Source organism: Capra hircus, chromosome 21 (genome assembly GCF_001704415.2).
Source record: "Capra hircus breed San Clemente chromosome 21, ASM170441v1, whole genome shotgun sequence".
In the NCBI taxonomy this organism is placed as follows: Eukaryota; Metazoa; Chordata; class Mammalia; order Artiodactyla; family Bovidae; genus Capra; species Capra hircus.
This window is the reverse complement of record NC_030828.1, coordinates 64,479,042-64,494,022: the sequence shown is the minus strand read 5'-3', so window position 1 is coordinate 64,494,022 and position 14,981 is coordinate 64,479,042. Positions and strand designations below refer to the sequence as shown.

Here is a 14,981-nt window from a genome sequence, read left to right as displayed (position 1 = left end):
GCGCACGAAGCGCATTCTTTGTCTGCAGCGCCTTCGCGCCTCCCCCCGCCGCCGGCCGGCTACGTGGCCCCGCCCCACCCCGCCCGCACCCTAGGTCCGCCCAGGTTCGCCCGGCCAATGAAGCGCCGCGGCGGCGCGCGGAGCCCGGGGCGTTGTCCGCTCCTCGCCCGCCCATTGGCTGAGCTCTGCGCCCCGCCCGAGCCCCGGCCGGCCGGCCCGAGGGGCGGGACGCGCGCCCCGAGGTGAGGGACCACGGGCGGCGCACGGATCGCAAAGGCCGGCGAGCCGGCCAACGAGGGACAAGCGCCCGGCAAGGAGTCGCGCGCTGAGCCGCCGCCGCCGCTGCCGCCAGACCCCAGCCTGCGCGGGGCTCCGTGCCAGAAGGCAGCGGACAGGCCAAGTCCCAGCCCAGCAAAGCAGGGAGGGCCCCCGACGGCGACCAGCCCGGCGAGGGGCCAGCGAAGGGGGACCCGGAGGAAGGCGGCTTCACCGGAGACCCGGCAATGGCGCTCGACTTTCTGGCTGGATGCGCTGGGGGTAAGGAATTGGGCGGGTCCTGCCCGGGCGCGCGCGGGGGCCGGGGACGCCCGGTGCCCAGGGACGAGGCGTCCGGCCTGGGAGGCCAGCTCACCTGCGACCTCTCGGCCCCGTGGCTTGCCCTGTGGCTGAGATTTCCTCCACTGTAAGATGGGTTAGCTGTGCTCCTGTTTCACGGGATTCTTGTGGGCGTGAATTGACATCAGGCCCGGAGGGCCCCTAGGGCTCTGTCCACCAAGGCAACTGTCTTTTAAGTCTTTCGCAGCACGTTCGGACGAGCAATCTGGGGCTCGGGGATATTACCGTGGCTGCCAGGGGACCGCCAGAAGGATGCCCCACCACCCTCCTCGCCGAGGCCAGCGGACGGCGAGGCTCCGAGCCCATCTCCCTCACGCCGTTCCCCAGCCTGCGCCGACCCGGAGCAGGGTCCCCTCCCCGGGCCCAAGAAGTTTGAAACTGGCTCCACCCCGTCTCCCGCAGCCTTGCGGGTGGTGTGGGGCCGGGGGCCACCGGACGACCCCCTAGTGAGATGGCCTAAAAGGCGTGGGCCTGACCCCAGGCGCCTAGTTACGCCTTGGCGCCCCGCCCCCTTCCTGCGCGGTTTTTCTGGGGAACAGACTGGAGAGGGGTGGGGGCGGGGAGCCGTGAAAGTGAAAGTCGCTCAGTCGTGTCCGACTCTTGGCAACCCCATGACCTATACAGTCCATGGGATTCTCCAGACCAGAACACTGGAGTGGGTAGCCTTTCCCTTCTCCAGGGGATCTTCCCAACCCAGGGATCGAACCCAGGTCTCCCACATTGCAGGCGGATTGTTTACCAACTGAGCCACCAGGAAAGCCCCTGGGAGCGGGCAGAGTAGGCCCGAATCGTCGCAGGATCTAGGTCTTGGGCTCACGCGTGCATGTGCCCGATGTGGGGCACCTTCCCTGACGCCGCGCTGCCCTGCAGCGCTGAGGCCCTGTGTCCCCCGCTGCGGACATTGAGTCCGCGTTCTGCCTGGGCTGGCTGTGGCCTGCCTGTGGGCATCAGGCACTGGCACTTCCCTCTTTGGCCTTTAGTGTCTCTGTTTTTTCTTGTAGAGTTAATTTATTCAACAGGTATTCGCTGGGAGCCAGGTTTAGCTGTCAGGGACTCAGCAAGCTGACAGAAGTGCCAGAGGACTGGCTGAGTATCCCCAGGCCCTGCCCAGGCTGACACTGGGCGCTTGTCTCCTCCAGCAGGTCACCTACCCCCCAGGTGACTCTAATCAAGCTCTCAGCTATCTGCCCGCCGCTGGCTCCCTGGAGGAAGAGGAGTGTGGAGAGCAGCCTTAGGCACATAAACCCCTGTGGTGCTAGCTTCCTGAGAGGAGGAGGCTGACGCAGAAGGGAGTGTGCTGGGAAGTGACCCAGACGGTTGCCCAATCAGGCCTGCAGGCCCCAGAGCTTTCTTCCAAGCCCACGTGCCAGAGGAAACAGGAGGGGCCGACCTCCTTGGACCAAGCTGTCAGTTTCGCCCTGTCCATTCCCCTCTGCTGTTCCCTCCCCCCACCTCCAGGGACCTCCCCTTGTGTCCTGCCACCAGGCTGTGGGCTCCTCGTGGGTCGGGGGTGGGCAGACCCTTCTCTTTCCCACCCCCAGTGGGTGCTCAGTCCCAGGGCCAAGGCCCCTTCTCAGCTTCTTGAGGAGTGTGGGTTCTTACCCCAGAAAAGCAGGACCCTTCTGTATTCACACAGGTGTACTGGGAGCCGCGGGGTTTGGGGCAGGAACACTCTTGGTAAAGTCAGACCCATCCCTCCGGACACACACGGTCAAGTCACCCTGGGCTGTTGCTCACCAGGGCCCCTGCCCATCCTCACCACGCCCACCTGGGAGAGATCCTAGCCGGTTCCTGGGTTGGGGAGCAGAGGGTACTCCACGGCCGCCAAACCTGTGGTTCTACCTGGGTCCAGGTGGACGCCTGGGGCTAGAGGTGTCTGTGCTTCCCCCGTGGTGTGCACGGAGATGGGCGAGGGTAGAAGGGACCCTCTCTCCTGGTGTTACTTGACCCAGGAGAAACCTAGGCCCTGAAAAGTACAAGGTGGCCGCCAGGCTTGTCCCTTCCCCCAGCCTCAAGGCGCTAGGGACAGTGACCTGACTGTGTCCCAGGCTCAGCTTTCAGAGCAGAGGGGCCGTCCAGGAACCACGTCCGGGTGGCACCCTGAGCCTGAGCCCCAGAGGTTGCTTGGTTTCCTTGGGGTTGAGCTCCTCACCGGCTGGAAGCTCAGAGCAGGTGCAGGCTGTTTCTGCCCCTGGGAGTGGCTCTTAATTCAGCATCCCGGGAGGAAGGAGGATAGATCCCTTCTGATTGGCTACGTGTGAACCACATGTCCAACCTCGCCCTCTGGGAGGCACGGTGGGGTCTTGATTGACAGCAGCCCTGAGGCCTTGCAGGGGACTGGGTTAGAAGGGTCCCAGTACCCATTTCCATTCCCCCAAGAACTAGAATTTCAAATTCAGAAAATTTAAAACGTGAAATGAAAACGGGGGTGGGTCTCAAACGATCAAAACAAAGTGTGTCTTGAAGACCAGAAACACAAAGGTGGGAGAGCTGAGGGAACAAAAAAAGACAGGCTTGCGGTATCTTTTCACCCACCTGCGAAAGTCAGGGGTTCCAGAAGGAGGAAGAGGTCTGGAGGCGATGAGTATGATGAATAAATAATAGTGGAAATTTTCTCAGATCAGGAGTCTGCTGAGTGAAAGGGCTGAGGGCGTACCAGGTAGAGTTCTTTAAAGAAAAAAAGACACACACTTGATATCTCCTGGTGATATTCCCCAAATCTACAGATTAAAATCTCAGCAGCTCTCTGATAGAATAAATTATTGACAAAGGTGAACAGACAGGCTGCCTGGGGATTTCTCATCTGGGGTGCTGGAAACCACAAGATTCATGGCTGTGTCCAGAGGTAATGACCTGGGCTCAGTCCTCGCAAGAGCTCAGGACTGTCTTCCCTGATGGCATTAAAGAAACAGGTTTTGCAGATGAGCGGGAGTTCAGATGTGTTACATCTGAGGGTCGTAATCAAGAGAGGCTCCAGTGATGAGTGTAGAAGCCCTAAGATGGAATAGCCCTGTTAGGTTTTGGAGGTGAAGGTCAGTGGAAGATGGGCAGGGTGGGAATGTGCTTGGGGGTAAGGTGGGGCAGTAGGGGGCAGAGAAGGCCTCCTACTCTCACCTTGTGGTGGGGCGCTGATAGTTCTTAACCCTGTTTCTACATGTGGGTTCCCTGATAGCTCAGTCGGTAAAGAATCTGCCTGCAATACAAGAGACCCTGGTTCAATTCCTGGGTTGGGAAGATCCCCTGGAGACGGGAAAGGCTACCCATTCCAGTATTCCAGCCTGGAAAATTCCATGAACTGTATAGTCCATGCCATCACAGAGAGTTGGACACGATTGAGCAACTTTCGCTTTCACATGTAGGTTATGAGTGTTCCAAAGGAGAGGTAACTCTTAAACTTACAAGTGAACAAGCAGAAAGGGGATAAATAGTAGTTTGCCTAAACCCACAAAAATGTGGAGAGCAAAGGGGTCGTACCCATAAAATAAGACGGAACGGTGTCAGGTCTCTTGTCTTCTCAAAACCTCAAGCTGCTTCAGACCAGAGTAGAAACCAAAACCCAGCTCTAGTTTGTTTACAGAACGTCTAAAAGTGGTAAGACGGAGTCGAAAATTAGGAACGTCACCAAACTATACCGGATACTCGTGGCCAGAAGTAAAGCAGGATTGGCAAAGCTAGTATCAAATAAGGTGGACTTTAAGGTCTGAGGGCTTCCCTTGTGGCTCAGCTGGTAAAGACTCCGCCACAATGTGGGAGACCTGCGTTTGATCCCTGGGTTGGGAAGATCCCCTGGAGAAGGGAAAGGCTACCCACTCTAGTATTCTGGCCTGGACAATTCCATGGACTGTATAGTCCACGAGGTCATAAAGAGTCGGACACGATTGAGTGACTTTCACTTTTAAGGTCTGAAGCATTAAACAAGGTGAAGATGACATTATATAAGGATTAAAAATACAATATGTGAAGGAGCATAATAACTCCTATTTACTTGTGGACATCCACTAACGGGGTAACCAGCTCTGATGGGGAGCAGGAGATGAGTGGTTAAGAAGGAGGGCTCCAGGCCCAGAAAGTCTGGGTCCAGATCTTGGCTCCACCACTTACTGTGTGGTGTGGACATATATCACTTTTCTGTGCCTCAGTTTCCTCATCTGTAAAATGGGCTAATGGTCCTTTATATACATAAGAGGGAGAGTTGGTACACATACAAAGCTAAGAATGGTAACCAGCAGGTAGAAACATGACTGTGACTCAATGAATATTAGCCTGTTGAATTGCTATATTATACATTGAAATATAGCAATAAACACAGTAATGAATCACCAATGCAATGGACATTAACTCAGGCAAACTTCGGGAGATGGTGAGGGACAGGGAAGCCTGGCGTGCTGCAGTCCATGGGGTCACAAAGAGTCAGACATGACTGGGCGACTGAACAACAACTTAGCAATAAAAGCAGCGCTGCCAGACGTACACATGTGCAGTTCCAGGGAGGACAGCGTGGGAGTCAGTGGGGCAGTTCCCTGACCTCTCAGCCTCACTGTCCTTCCGTGAAGTGGTCTAACAAGACTGTGATTCACGGGGATGTTTGTAGCCCACACAGCACACAGGACTCTGACAGGTGCTCGTGAGCCATTCGGGCTGGCGGAGGGGGGGGCTTGTCCGTTTTTGGGAAGGCGAATCTTTACAGGTGCTCGTAAGCCATTCGGGCTGGCGGAGGGGGGGGGCTTGTCCGTTTTTGGGAAGGCGAATCTTTACAGGTGCTCGTAAGCCATTCGGGCTGGCGGAGGGGGGGGCTTGTCCGTTTTTGGGAAGGCGAATCTTTACAGGTGCTCGTAAGCCATTCGGGCTGGCGGAGGGGGGGGGCTTGTCCGTTTTTGGGAAGGCGAATCTTTACAGGTCCTAGACTGATACATAAACAAGCGAACAGAGTCATGGGCTGCCACCCTGGGCACAACGTGGCTCCCGTGCAGGGCAGGGGAGCGGTCAGCCAGCAGCTGCGATGCCTCATGTCCGGGTCAGCACTGTGGGACCGGGGGCAGCCCTGGGGAAGTTTAACTCTCAGTCCTGTACAAGCGCGGAGAGTAAGGCTCAGACACTGTCTTTTGTGAGCTCAGCCAGCTGGTAAATGGCAGAGGGAAGATCCAAAGCTGGGTAAGGGGCTGACCCCAAGTCCAGAACACCTGGAGCGCCCGACCACGCCAGGCATTTGGAGTGAAGGGAAAATTGAGAAATGGCATCGACAGCCTCCCAGGGGGCACCTTCTCTCTTTTTTTAACTTTTTATTTTATGTTGGAGTATAGCTGATTAACAGTGTTGTGAGAGTATCACATGGACAGTGAAGGGACTCAGCCATACATATCCAGGCACCCATTCTCCCCCAAACCCCGCTCCCATCCATGCTGCCCTATAACATTGAGCAAAGGTCCCTGTGCTCCACGGGCAGTCCTTGTTGGTTATCCATTTAAATACAGCAGTGTGTGTACACATCCACCCCAAACTCCCTAACCATCCCTTCCGCTCACCCTTTCCTCCAGCAACCCTAAGTGCATTCTCTAAGTCTGTGAGTCTGTTTTGTAAGGAAGTTTATTTGTATCATTTTCTTTGAGATTCCACACATAGGGGAAGTCATACAGTATTTTTCCTTCTCTGTCTGACTTACTTCACTCAGTATGACCCTCTCTAGGTCCACCATGTTGCTGCTGCACCAAGGGGCACCTTCTGTTCCCGGCAATGGGCAGCCGGGTGGAGAGAGTCACCAGCTTTGAGTCTGACAGATCCTGTCTTGGCCTTGGGATGGCCACCCTCTCTTCACCCCACCCCAAGGATCAAGGGGCTCCCGGGATGTGGCAGGCACATCCTTGTTGGACCCATGCCCCACCTGGCGGTCTTTGGGGCGTCTGGGTCACAGGCTGTCCTTTTTCCCCCCAGGTGTGGCAGGCGTGCTGGTGGGACACCCGTTTGACACGGTCAAGGTGAGTCTCATCGCCATTTTATCCTCAGGCCGTGGTGGAGGTGCAGACATTGGAGGGAAGCTTGCAGGGTTGGGGTGGCGGGATACCCCTTTCTGGTGACCATCTCAGGAGCCCTTCAAGGTCCTCCCACAGGTCAGAAGGTAGAATCAGGCTTCTCCCTGATGCCCAGGTGAGCAGCGGCCTGTCCAGCTGGCCGGCCCGGCCTTTCCAGCCGGCCGGCCCGGCCTTTCCTCTGGGTCTGTTCCTCCATCTCCCAGCTGGGGCTGAACTTGGAGGTCCATCCTGACGCTTGATGGAGGGACCGCCCAGAACGGGGGCATCCACCCTGTCCTCACCCAGGACGCTTCCAGACTGCTTCCTGCAGGCAAGGATTGAGAGAGAATTAGAGAGAAATCACACATCAGCCTTTCCCGTGACTGCGATCCCCCCAGAGTGGTGGGCCTCACAGCTGACACGCTGCCCAGGCATTTCCTGGGAGGCTGCAGAGTGCAGCTCCAGGGAGGCGCTCCGCTCCCCGCTCTGCGAGCCCATTCCTCCGCACAGTGTCGGTCCCGGGTTCCCTGATGTCTCAGTGGAAACCAAGAGAGTCCGCATTCCCAGTTAGAAACTCCCAAATAAGATCTGCCCTCTGTTGTTGGAGGTTTTATCCTTAAATTAGCCAAGTCGTGCTCCTTCCTTGAGGGCTTCCCTAGAGCCCGGTGAACTGCAAGCAGTGGGCCCTAGGCCAGACCCTATAGCCCGCTAAACCCTGAACTTGGCTCCTCTTCCTCCAGGGGCGAAGGTGGAGCAAAGACAAGGATGTCACCTATAGGCAGGTTTGAGAGACCGCCATCTCCTCCTTTTTCAGGAACCCAGGTGTCCCTGGGCCGAGAACAGGTCCTGTGAAGTAGGGCTGCATTTCCTCCAGCACGGGTGAGGGCCCTGCCCTGAGCACTGTGCTCTGACCTTAGAAAGTTCTGTCCCGGGCACTCCTTCGTTGCCCAGTGGTTAGGACTCTGCGCTTTCACTGCTGTGGGCCGGGGCCCCATCCCTGACTGGGGAACTGAGATCCCCCAAGCCACTCCAAAAGCAAACAAAAAGAGGTCTCTCTCTGGGCTGTGCGCAGCTAGCTCCAGGCTCCCTGGCAGCCCACCTGCCGGTCACTTTACCCCCTGACCTGCACAGTCAGGGACTGGCGAGATTTCCCGAGGCCTTTGGGCCCGGCACTCAGCAGTGTGGTTTGTGCTGGATTGAATTGTTAGTTCCGAAGGGCATGGGATTCCTTCTATCCCAGAAGGCAAGGCCAGGCTTTCTTGCCACGCAGTGGCCCCTGAGTCCCTCCAGGGCTGGGGGAGCCTGTCCCCACGATGCCGTGGTCCTGTGCTGTGCGTGCCTCTCAAAGCTGCATCTAGCCCAGAAGTGTCTCTGATTCACTTCCTCTGCCCAGCTCTGCAGAGGCCTCTCTGAGCCTGGACTCGGCCAGGGCTTCTTGGGGCACCGCCCCTCCTGTCCCGCCCCAGGTCAGTCCCTCCAGGCTGGGGACCACTTTGTTCTGGTGCCTCCAGCTCCCTCTGAGCTCCTGAGCCATGGCCAGCGCCCCAGGAGTAGCCTGAGCTCAGGAACCTCTCCACTGCTGGGTTCCTGCCTTGCCCCACCTTACCTGGACCCTGGAGGTGGTCTTTGAGGAAATCCGTTTGTAACTGTTTTTGTTTTTGCCACTGCGGCCCACCAGCCTCACCTCTGCGCAAACCTATCTTTAAAAAGCCCAGCCTTTTATTCCAAAGGGGAAAAAAACCCACCCCTAGCAAGTCCCCACTGTCACTCAAGCTCGTGACCCTTCTTGTCCACACCCCCCCCCATGCACTCAGACACTGTGACCTTGTTCTGATTGGAGGTAGAGATGCTCAGCTCATTTTCTTTTTCCTGGTTGTTCTGCATTATAAAAGTTAAGCATTCTTGGGACTTCCCCGGTGGTACAGAGGCTAAGCGTCTAACGCAAGGGGCCTGGGTTTGATCCCTGGCCAGGGAACTAGATCCCACATGCCACAACTAAGACCTGGCACAGCCAAATAAATAAATATTGAAAAATAATAATAAACATTCTCAGTCAAAGAAAACAGGAAAACGCTGGTTTTTTTTTTAATGTGTTTTAATTAAAACACATACATACACACTTTTTTTGGTTGGCTTTCTATTACGAAAGTAATGTAGGGTATAAAAGAATGTTCACCATAACAGACACACATAAACAAACAAAACAAAAACAAAACCAGTCCTTTATGTAACCTTCCCCCCGACCCTTGTTAATGATTTCTACCAGAAAACAGACATGCACACAGGCCCATGTATATTCCTGGTTTTTGGCAAAAGTGGGATTTACCTGCCAGTCTTGCAAGTGGTCCTGCCGCTGAAGCACACGCCTGGGAGGAGAAACGAGGAGCCCCCCACGGGAACCCCCTTCCTCTCCTAACACCTCCGGCCTCCCCTCTTCCAGGCGGCTAGCACCCTAACTCTCATCCACGGTCCAGTTTTCCTTCCTTATAAACCTCATGAACTTGGACCTGGGCTTCCGAATGCGTGAGGGGACACCCACGTTGCAGTTCCATCCACACCATCTCGTGAGTGCGACCTTGGCAGTGTGTCCCCCCAGGTCCTTGGAACTGAAATTTGAGTCCAAAACGTGGCACACCTCCGTGGCGCCCAGAACCGCAGCCACTGCCCTCGGACACAGCGCCTCCCCACGCGTTTCTCTGGGCAGGTCGTCTTCTGGCCCGTGGACGTCACTGGACGTGGCAGCCCCTAGGGGCGCGGCGTCTGAGCCCTCTCTCACCAGGGAGCAGCCGCCCCGGGCGGGGGCGGGGGCGGGGCGGCCGGGGGCTGGCCTCGGGGGTCCCCGGCCTGGATGTGATGTTGAAATTTTGTGTTGCTTTAACTGCCTTTACTTTCTGAGCTAGGGGCTGTCTCCGTCCATAGCAAAATGTAACTTTGTTGTAGATGAGCGTAAGCCTCATCCCGGAGAGCCTAGTAAGTACAGACCAGGTGAACCCAACGCTTCCCTTCTCTGTCCAAACCAGGCCCCTGGCCTGGCCCCGCCCCACCACCCCACCCACCAGACTGCCCCCCGAGACTGGCCCGGGCAGGGAGGGTATGAAACGAGCCTGGGTCCAAGCACAGGTCCCGGGGTGGGGGCCTGGGGGCTGGTTGAGAAAAAGTAGCCCCGTCTCGATCAGGGGTTCTTTATGTGGGATCTCCCAGCCCTGGTGGGGGGAAGCTGGGAGCCTCCTGGGGTTGGTGTGTAAATGACCAACTTTTCCAGGGGTGGGTCCGTCAATCCTCCAATGAGATCCTGCTACCCCCAAGTGTTAAAAACCTCAACTCTAGATTCTATAAGACTCGGGCCACATTTTACCCCAGAATCCCAGATGGCGGGTGCCCATCCCAGCCCCCAGGGGTCAGACACAAAGGGGAGATCCCCTGCAGCCTCTTGTGGGACCCGAGTTGGCCCGAGCCTAGGCGTGAAAACAAGTCCAGCCTGATAAGATGTCACTGGCGTGTCTGAAAGTCTGACCCACAGAGGGCAGGGCCCAGCTCCATTTCACATCATCTCTGCTGACATGGCGTCCTTGATGCCGGTGTCAGGGGCCACAGGAGGAAAAGTCAGTCCTCCAGAGACCCCCGGACGTCGAAGGGGAAGTGGGAAACCTCCCATCACAGAAGCAACCCGAGGCAGAGCTCGTGGTGTTATGATGCCCTCAGTGTTCTTGAGTGGCTCTGCTTTTCTCCGAGCTGGCAGCCAGGGTGGGGAGGGGTGCTGGGGTGGGCAGCGGCCTCTCAGAGTGGTGGCCTCCAGCGCTGAGGCCCCCGTGTCGACGTGAGGTTTCTTTTTTGCTCACATTTTTTTTTTCTGTAAGTGCATTAGCCAGCACCCTCAACCCCACCCTGGCCCCGACCAACACAGCCACGCATGTCCCTGGAGAGGACAGCCTTGACCGAGTTGCAGAATCTCTCTGAGCCTCAGCCTTCCCATCTTTGAAACAGGAGTGACCCCAACCCCACTTTGGCCAGTGATCACAACAGAGCCCCTCTCCACTGCCCTGCACAGAGGGGCGCTCACACCACGGCCAGGGCTGTAGTGGGGGTCATGTCTGAGTCAGAGCTGAGTCCAGGGCTGAACCTAGCTCACCCGCCTCCCCCAGACACAGGAAGAAAAGATGCCCCCGCTCTGACCCTGGGGTATGAGTATCAAGGACTGAGATAAGCTTTCTGTGGACAAAGAGTGCTTTCACAGTGAGGTTCTGGGCTGCTGGGGTCCGAGGGCCCCCGAGCTGCTGACGTGGTCCCAAGGAGGTGGCCAGCGGCTCTCCAGTCACTGCTTTGCTAACTCATGACCACTGCCCTCCCCAGGGGCCACTGGCAGAAACCAAGGGGAAGGCCCACAAGGCCCAAGGCTCCTCACTGATAGCACCCAGTGGGCATTCCCAGCCCCGACACGGAGAGTGTGGTGGGGTGTTAAGCCTGGACACCCCGTGGGCATCAGCCAGGACTTGCTTCCGGGACAGTGGGAGGTCTCGGGAGATGCCTTAGGCCCCACTGTCAGTACCTCGTGCGGAGATAGTGAACAGGGGTCTTAAGGACCCCCACCCCTCTGCAGCTGGCTGTCTCCGTGACTGTTTGTCCACGGACAGCCCTCCCTAAAAACGGCACAGACACCCAGCCTCCCTCCCTGGGGTTCCAAAAGCCACAGAAAGCCCCCTGGCTCCCTGCCTCATGGGTCCAGCCTCAGGCCTCCTGGCAAGAGTCTCCCCGGGGGTTCTGCGTGCCAGCAGCAGAGAGCTGGGCACTCTGACTCCACGCGGCCATCTTACTTACACTGGGCCCTCCTTCCAGGTGCGGCTTCAGGTCCAGAGTGTGGATAAGCCCCAGTACCGAGGGACCTTGCACTGCTTCCAGGCCATCATCAAGCAGGAGAGTGTGAGTGCCTGGGGCCCGTGGAGGTGGGGTGGGACGCCGGCCTCAGCATTGCCTCTTCCTTGCTGCGGGCCTGGACCACAGGGGGCTTCCCTGACAGCTCAGTTGGTAAAGAATCCGCCTGCAATGCTGGAAACCCCAGTTCAATCCCTGGGTCAGGAAGATCCGCTGGAGAAGGGAAAGGCTACCCACTCCAGGATTCTTGGGCTTCCCTGGTGACTCAGCTGGTAAAGAATCCACCTGCAATGCGGGAGACCTGGGTTTGACCCCTGGGTTGGGAAGATCCCCTGGAAAAGGGAACAGCTACCCACTCCAGTATTCCAGCCTGGAGAATTCCATGGACTGCAGTCCATGGGGTCGAAAAGAGGGGGACACGCCTGGGCCACTTTCACTTTCTTTCACTGGACCACAGGAGGTGGAGCAGGGCACACCAGCTCTGCGATGCTGTGCTCCCTGGAGTACAGAGCCGGGAGAAGAGGCGGTGGGCAACTCCGGGGCACATCCAGACTTTGGAAACAGGAGGGCGGGAGTGCCCGGGCCCCTCAGATTGAGAACCTGGGTTCTGATCAAATTCTGCTTGGTTCTCAGGAGCAGCTGAGGTGGGCCCGGGCAGCCACCACCTGCATGGAGGGTCCCCCGGGGAGGTGGGCTTGGGCAGCTCTATAGACTCCAAGCGGGAGCGCACCTGACGCCTCTCTGTGCGCCCCGCAGGTGCTGGGCCTGTACCGAGGCCTGGGGTCGCCGCTCCTGGGGCTGACCTTCATCAACGCGCTGGTGTTCGGCATGCAGGGCAACACCCTGCGGGCGCTGGGCCGGGACTCGCCGCTGAACCAGTTCCTGGCGGGCGCGGCGGCCGGGGCCATCCAGTGCGTCATCTGCTGCCCCATGGAGCTGGCCAAGACGCGGCTGCAGCTGCAGGAGGCGGGCCCGGCACGCACCTACCGCGGGCCCCTGGACTGCCTGGCGCAGATCTACCGGCAGGAGGGCCTGCGCGGCGTCAACCGGGGCATGGCGTCCACGCTGCTGCGCGAGACCCCCAGCTTCGGCGTCTACTTCCTCACCTACGACGTGCTGACGCGCGCACTGGGCTGTGAGCCGGGCGACCGCCTGCTGGTGCCCAAGCTGCTGCTGGCGGGTGGCACGTCAGGCATTGCGTCCTGGCTCTCCACCTACCCCGTGGATGTGATCAAGTCGCGGCTGCAGGCCGACGGGCTGCAGGGCGCGCCGCGCTACCGGGGCATCGTCGACTGCGTGCAGCAGAGCTACCGCGACGAGGGCTGGCGCGTGTTCACGCGGGGGCTGGCCTCCACGCTGCTGCGCGCCTTCCCCGTCAACGCGGCCACCTTCGCCACCGTCACCGTGGTGCTCAGCTACGCACGCGGTGAGGAGGCCCGGCTCGAGGGCGATGCTGGGTCCGCCACCCTGGCCCAGCCCTCCAGCCTGTGATGCCCCCCGCCCCACCTTCCCCGGGGCGGTTTTTCCAAAACGCAGCCCAGGCTCTTCCAGAACTGTAAATGGGTCCCCTGCCGACCGCCCTGCCCCAGACACCCAAGACCCCATGGACTGTGGGCTCAGTCAGACCTGGGTTGAATTTCACTCCTCAGCTGGGTGGGCCTTGGCTACAGTATTTGACCTCCTTGGTTTTTCTCCACTGCAAAATGGGGACCCTGTTCCCCGTGTTATACTGTCGGGAAGCTCAGAGATGCTGCCTGTGGGGCACCCAGCCTGGCACTGTTACTGGCTTCTGGAGTCTTCCAGAAGCCCAGCCAACACTCCAACCCTTTCCTGGGATCCTGCCCACACCTGGCGGGGGCGGGGCGAAGCGGGGGGGGGGGGGGGGCGGCGGGGGGGGGGGGTGGTCTCTGAAGACCCACCAATGGGCTTGCCAGGGACTCATTAACTCTGAACTCCTCCACCTGGCAGAGCTCCAGGGATACTTCTAGGCCACTGTCCGGTCTGCGTTAGGGACAGAGGGGCAACTCGGGGGCCTTCTGGGGTCCCAGAACCGAACCCTCTGCCAGCACACCCCAGCTTCTCCGAGCTGCAAGACTGGTAGTACCGCTACTCCTGCCACTCCCACTGGAGGATAGCCTGGGGACTACTAAAAAGCCATGGAACCTTTTGGAAGTTCCACATTAGCTTAGGAGCTGGGGTGGGGGAGCAGGCACAGGTCAGTGGAAGGGGAGATCTCCACAGTTAAACAGAGCCATGGCAAGGGGGAGTCTTTCCACTCTCTCTCAGCCTGCCCATCTGTGACGTCATGACGCAGCTGAGGTCTGCGGCTCAGGCCCACTGCCAACAGTCAGGGTTTCCCGAGGTTTGCAGAGGGGTCGGCAGGGAGAACCTGTGGGATCCCTGAGCCCTGCGAAATGGTGTCTTTCCCAGGCAGTCAGTCTCAATGCTGTGTTCCTGTGAGTCCAGGCAGGGCCTGTAAATGGGCACAGGTCTGACCAGTTTGGGCCCCTCCAGGCCAAAGGACATCTGCACCCACATGACCGGGGCTGTCACTAGAAACCAGCCGGTGGTGTGAGCTCTGGCAGCCTGGGTACAGCTGGCACATCTTGGCCGTGAGACCGGACAGGGAAGCGAATACTTTTGCACAAGCTGGAGGTGACTGTGGCCTCCACAGTGACTGGAGGTGACTGGCCCTACTCCTGGGAGGTGGGCTGTGCTCAAGGAAGCCAGGATGACCCTCCCCCCAATCCCTCCACCCCCTACCCCCACCCCCACGTGGCATCATTGTTGTACAGAAAACCTCTGAGGGAATAAAGTGCTCTTTGTTTTTTTAAGAGAGTGAGGTTTCATTTGTGTATCACAGAAGAAGGGGGTTCACCCCCACCCCCTCACTGGAGTCAGAGAGGCCAGTTTGGTGGTTGGCCTGACCTGGGCCAGCGACAGGGCACCTCCAGACCCTCCGTTTCCTCATCTACAAAATGGGGCTAATGGAGGCGTGAGGGGCGGACTGAGTGAAGGTGTGAGGGGCTGGGTGCAGCCTCAGCCAGGCAGTGAGTGCGTCTCCGTGTCTGTTGTGACCCAGGGAGGGGAGGCCTGTCCCTGCCCAGTGGGAGGGTAGGCAGGGCAGGAGCTGTGTGCCTTGAGCTCTCTGGAAGGACTGAGGTGGGAGGGCTCCAGGTACCCTAGCTGAGGCCAGAATCCGGAGGAGAGAAGGGTGAAGCAGAGCTCAGCGGGGAGGATGGACTTGTCCTTCTAAGCTTGGACCTAGACTAACCTAAGGATCCCTGAGGGCTTCCTGAAGGAGGCCTCGCTTGCCAGAGGGGTGTCTTCCTGTCCACCCACGCCCACCTCTGCTTAGCCTCCCAGATTCAATCTGGGCCACCCTGGGTCTCCACAGCTCTGAGCCTAGAGACTCCTTCCAACCACTGAGCCAAAAACCTCTGCCCCTCAGCAGAGGAGAGAAGCGATCTGGAGAGAGAGGCCCAGCTTACC

At 58.5% G+C, this 14,981-nt stretch overlaps 1 protein-coding gene across 7 annotated transcripts; it reads left to right on the top strand.

Moving 5' to 3' along the window:
- SLC25A29 (solute carrier family 25 member 29) lies at window positions 214–14,323 on the top strand. 7 transcript variants are annotated; one of them, XM_018066357.1, is made up of 5 exons: window positions 214–537; window positions 6,544–6,587; window positions 9,517–9,590; window positions 11,454–11,537; window positions 12,246–14,323. In XM_018066357.1, exons 3-5 carry the CDS (start codon window positions 9,561–9,563, stop codon window positions 12,978–12,980), a joined length of 849 nt encoding a protein of 282 aa, XP_017921846.1. In that variant the 5' UTR covers window positions 214–537; window positions 6,544–6,587; window positions 9,517–9,560; the 3' UTR covers window positions 12,981–14,323. The 7 variants fall into 7 exon arrangements, with proteins under 7 accessions (XP_017921846.1, XP_017921844.1, XP_017921849.1 ...); XM_018066360.1 differs by having other exon boundaries at window positions 523–537; window positions 9,521–9,590; XM_018066355.1 differs by lacking the exon at window positions 9,517–9,590 and having other exon boundaries at window positions 215–537.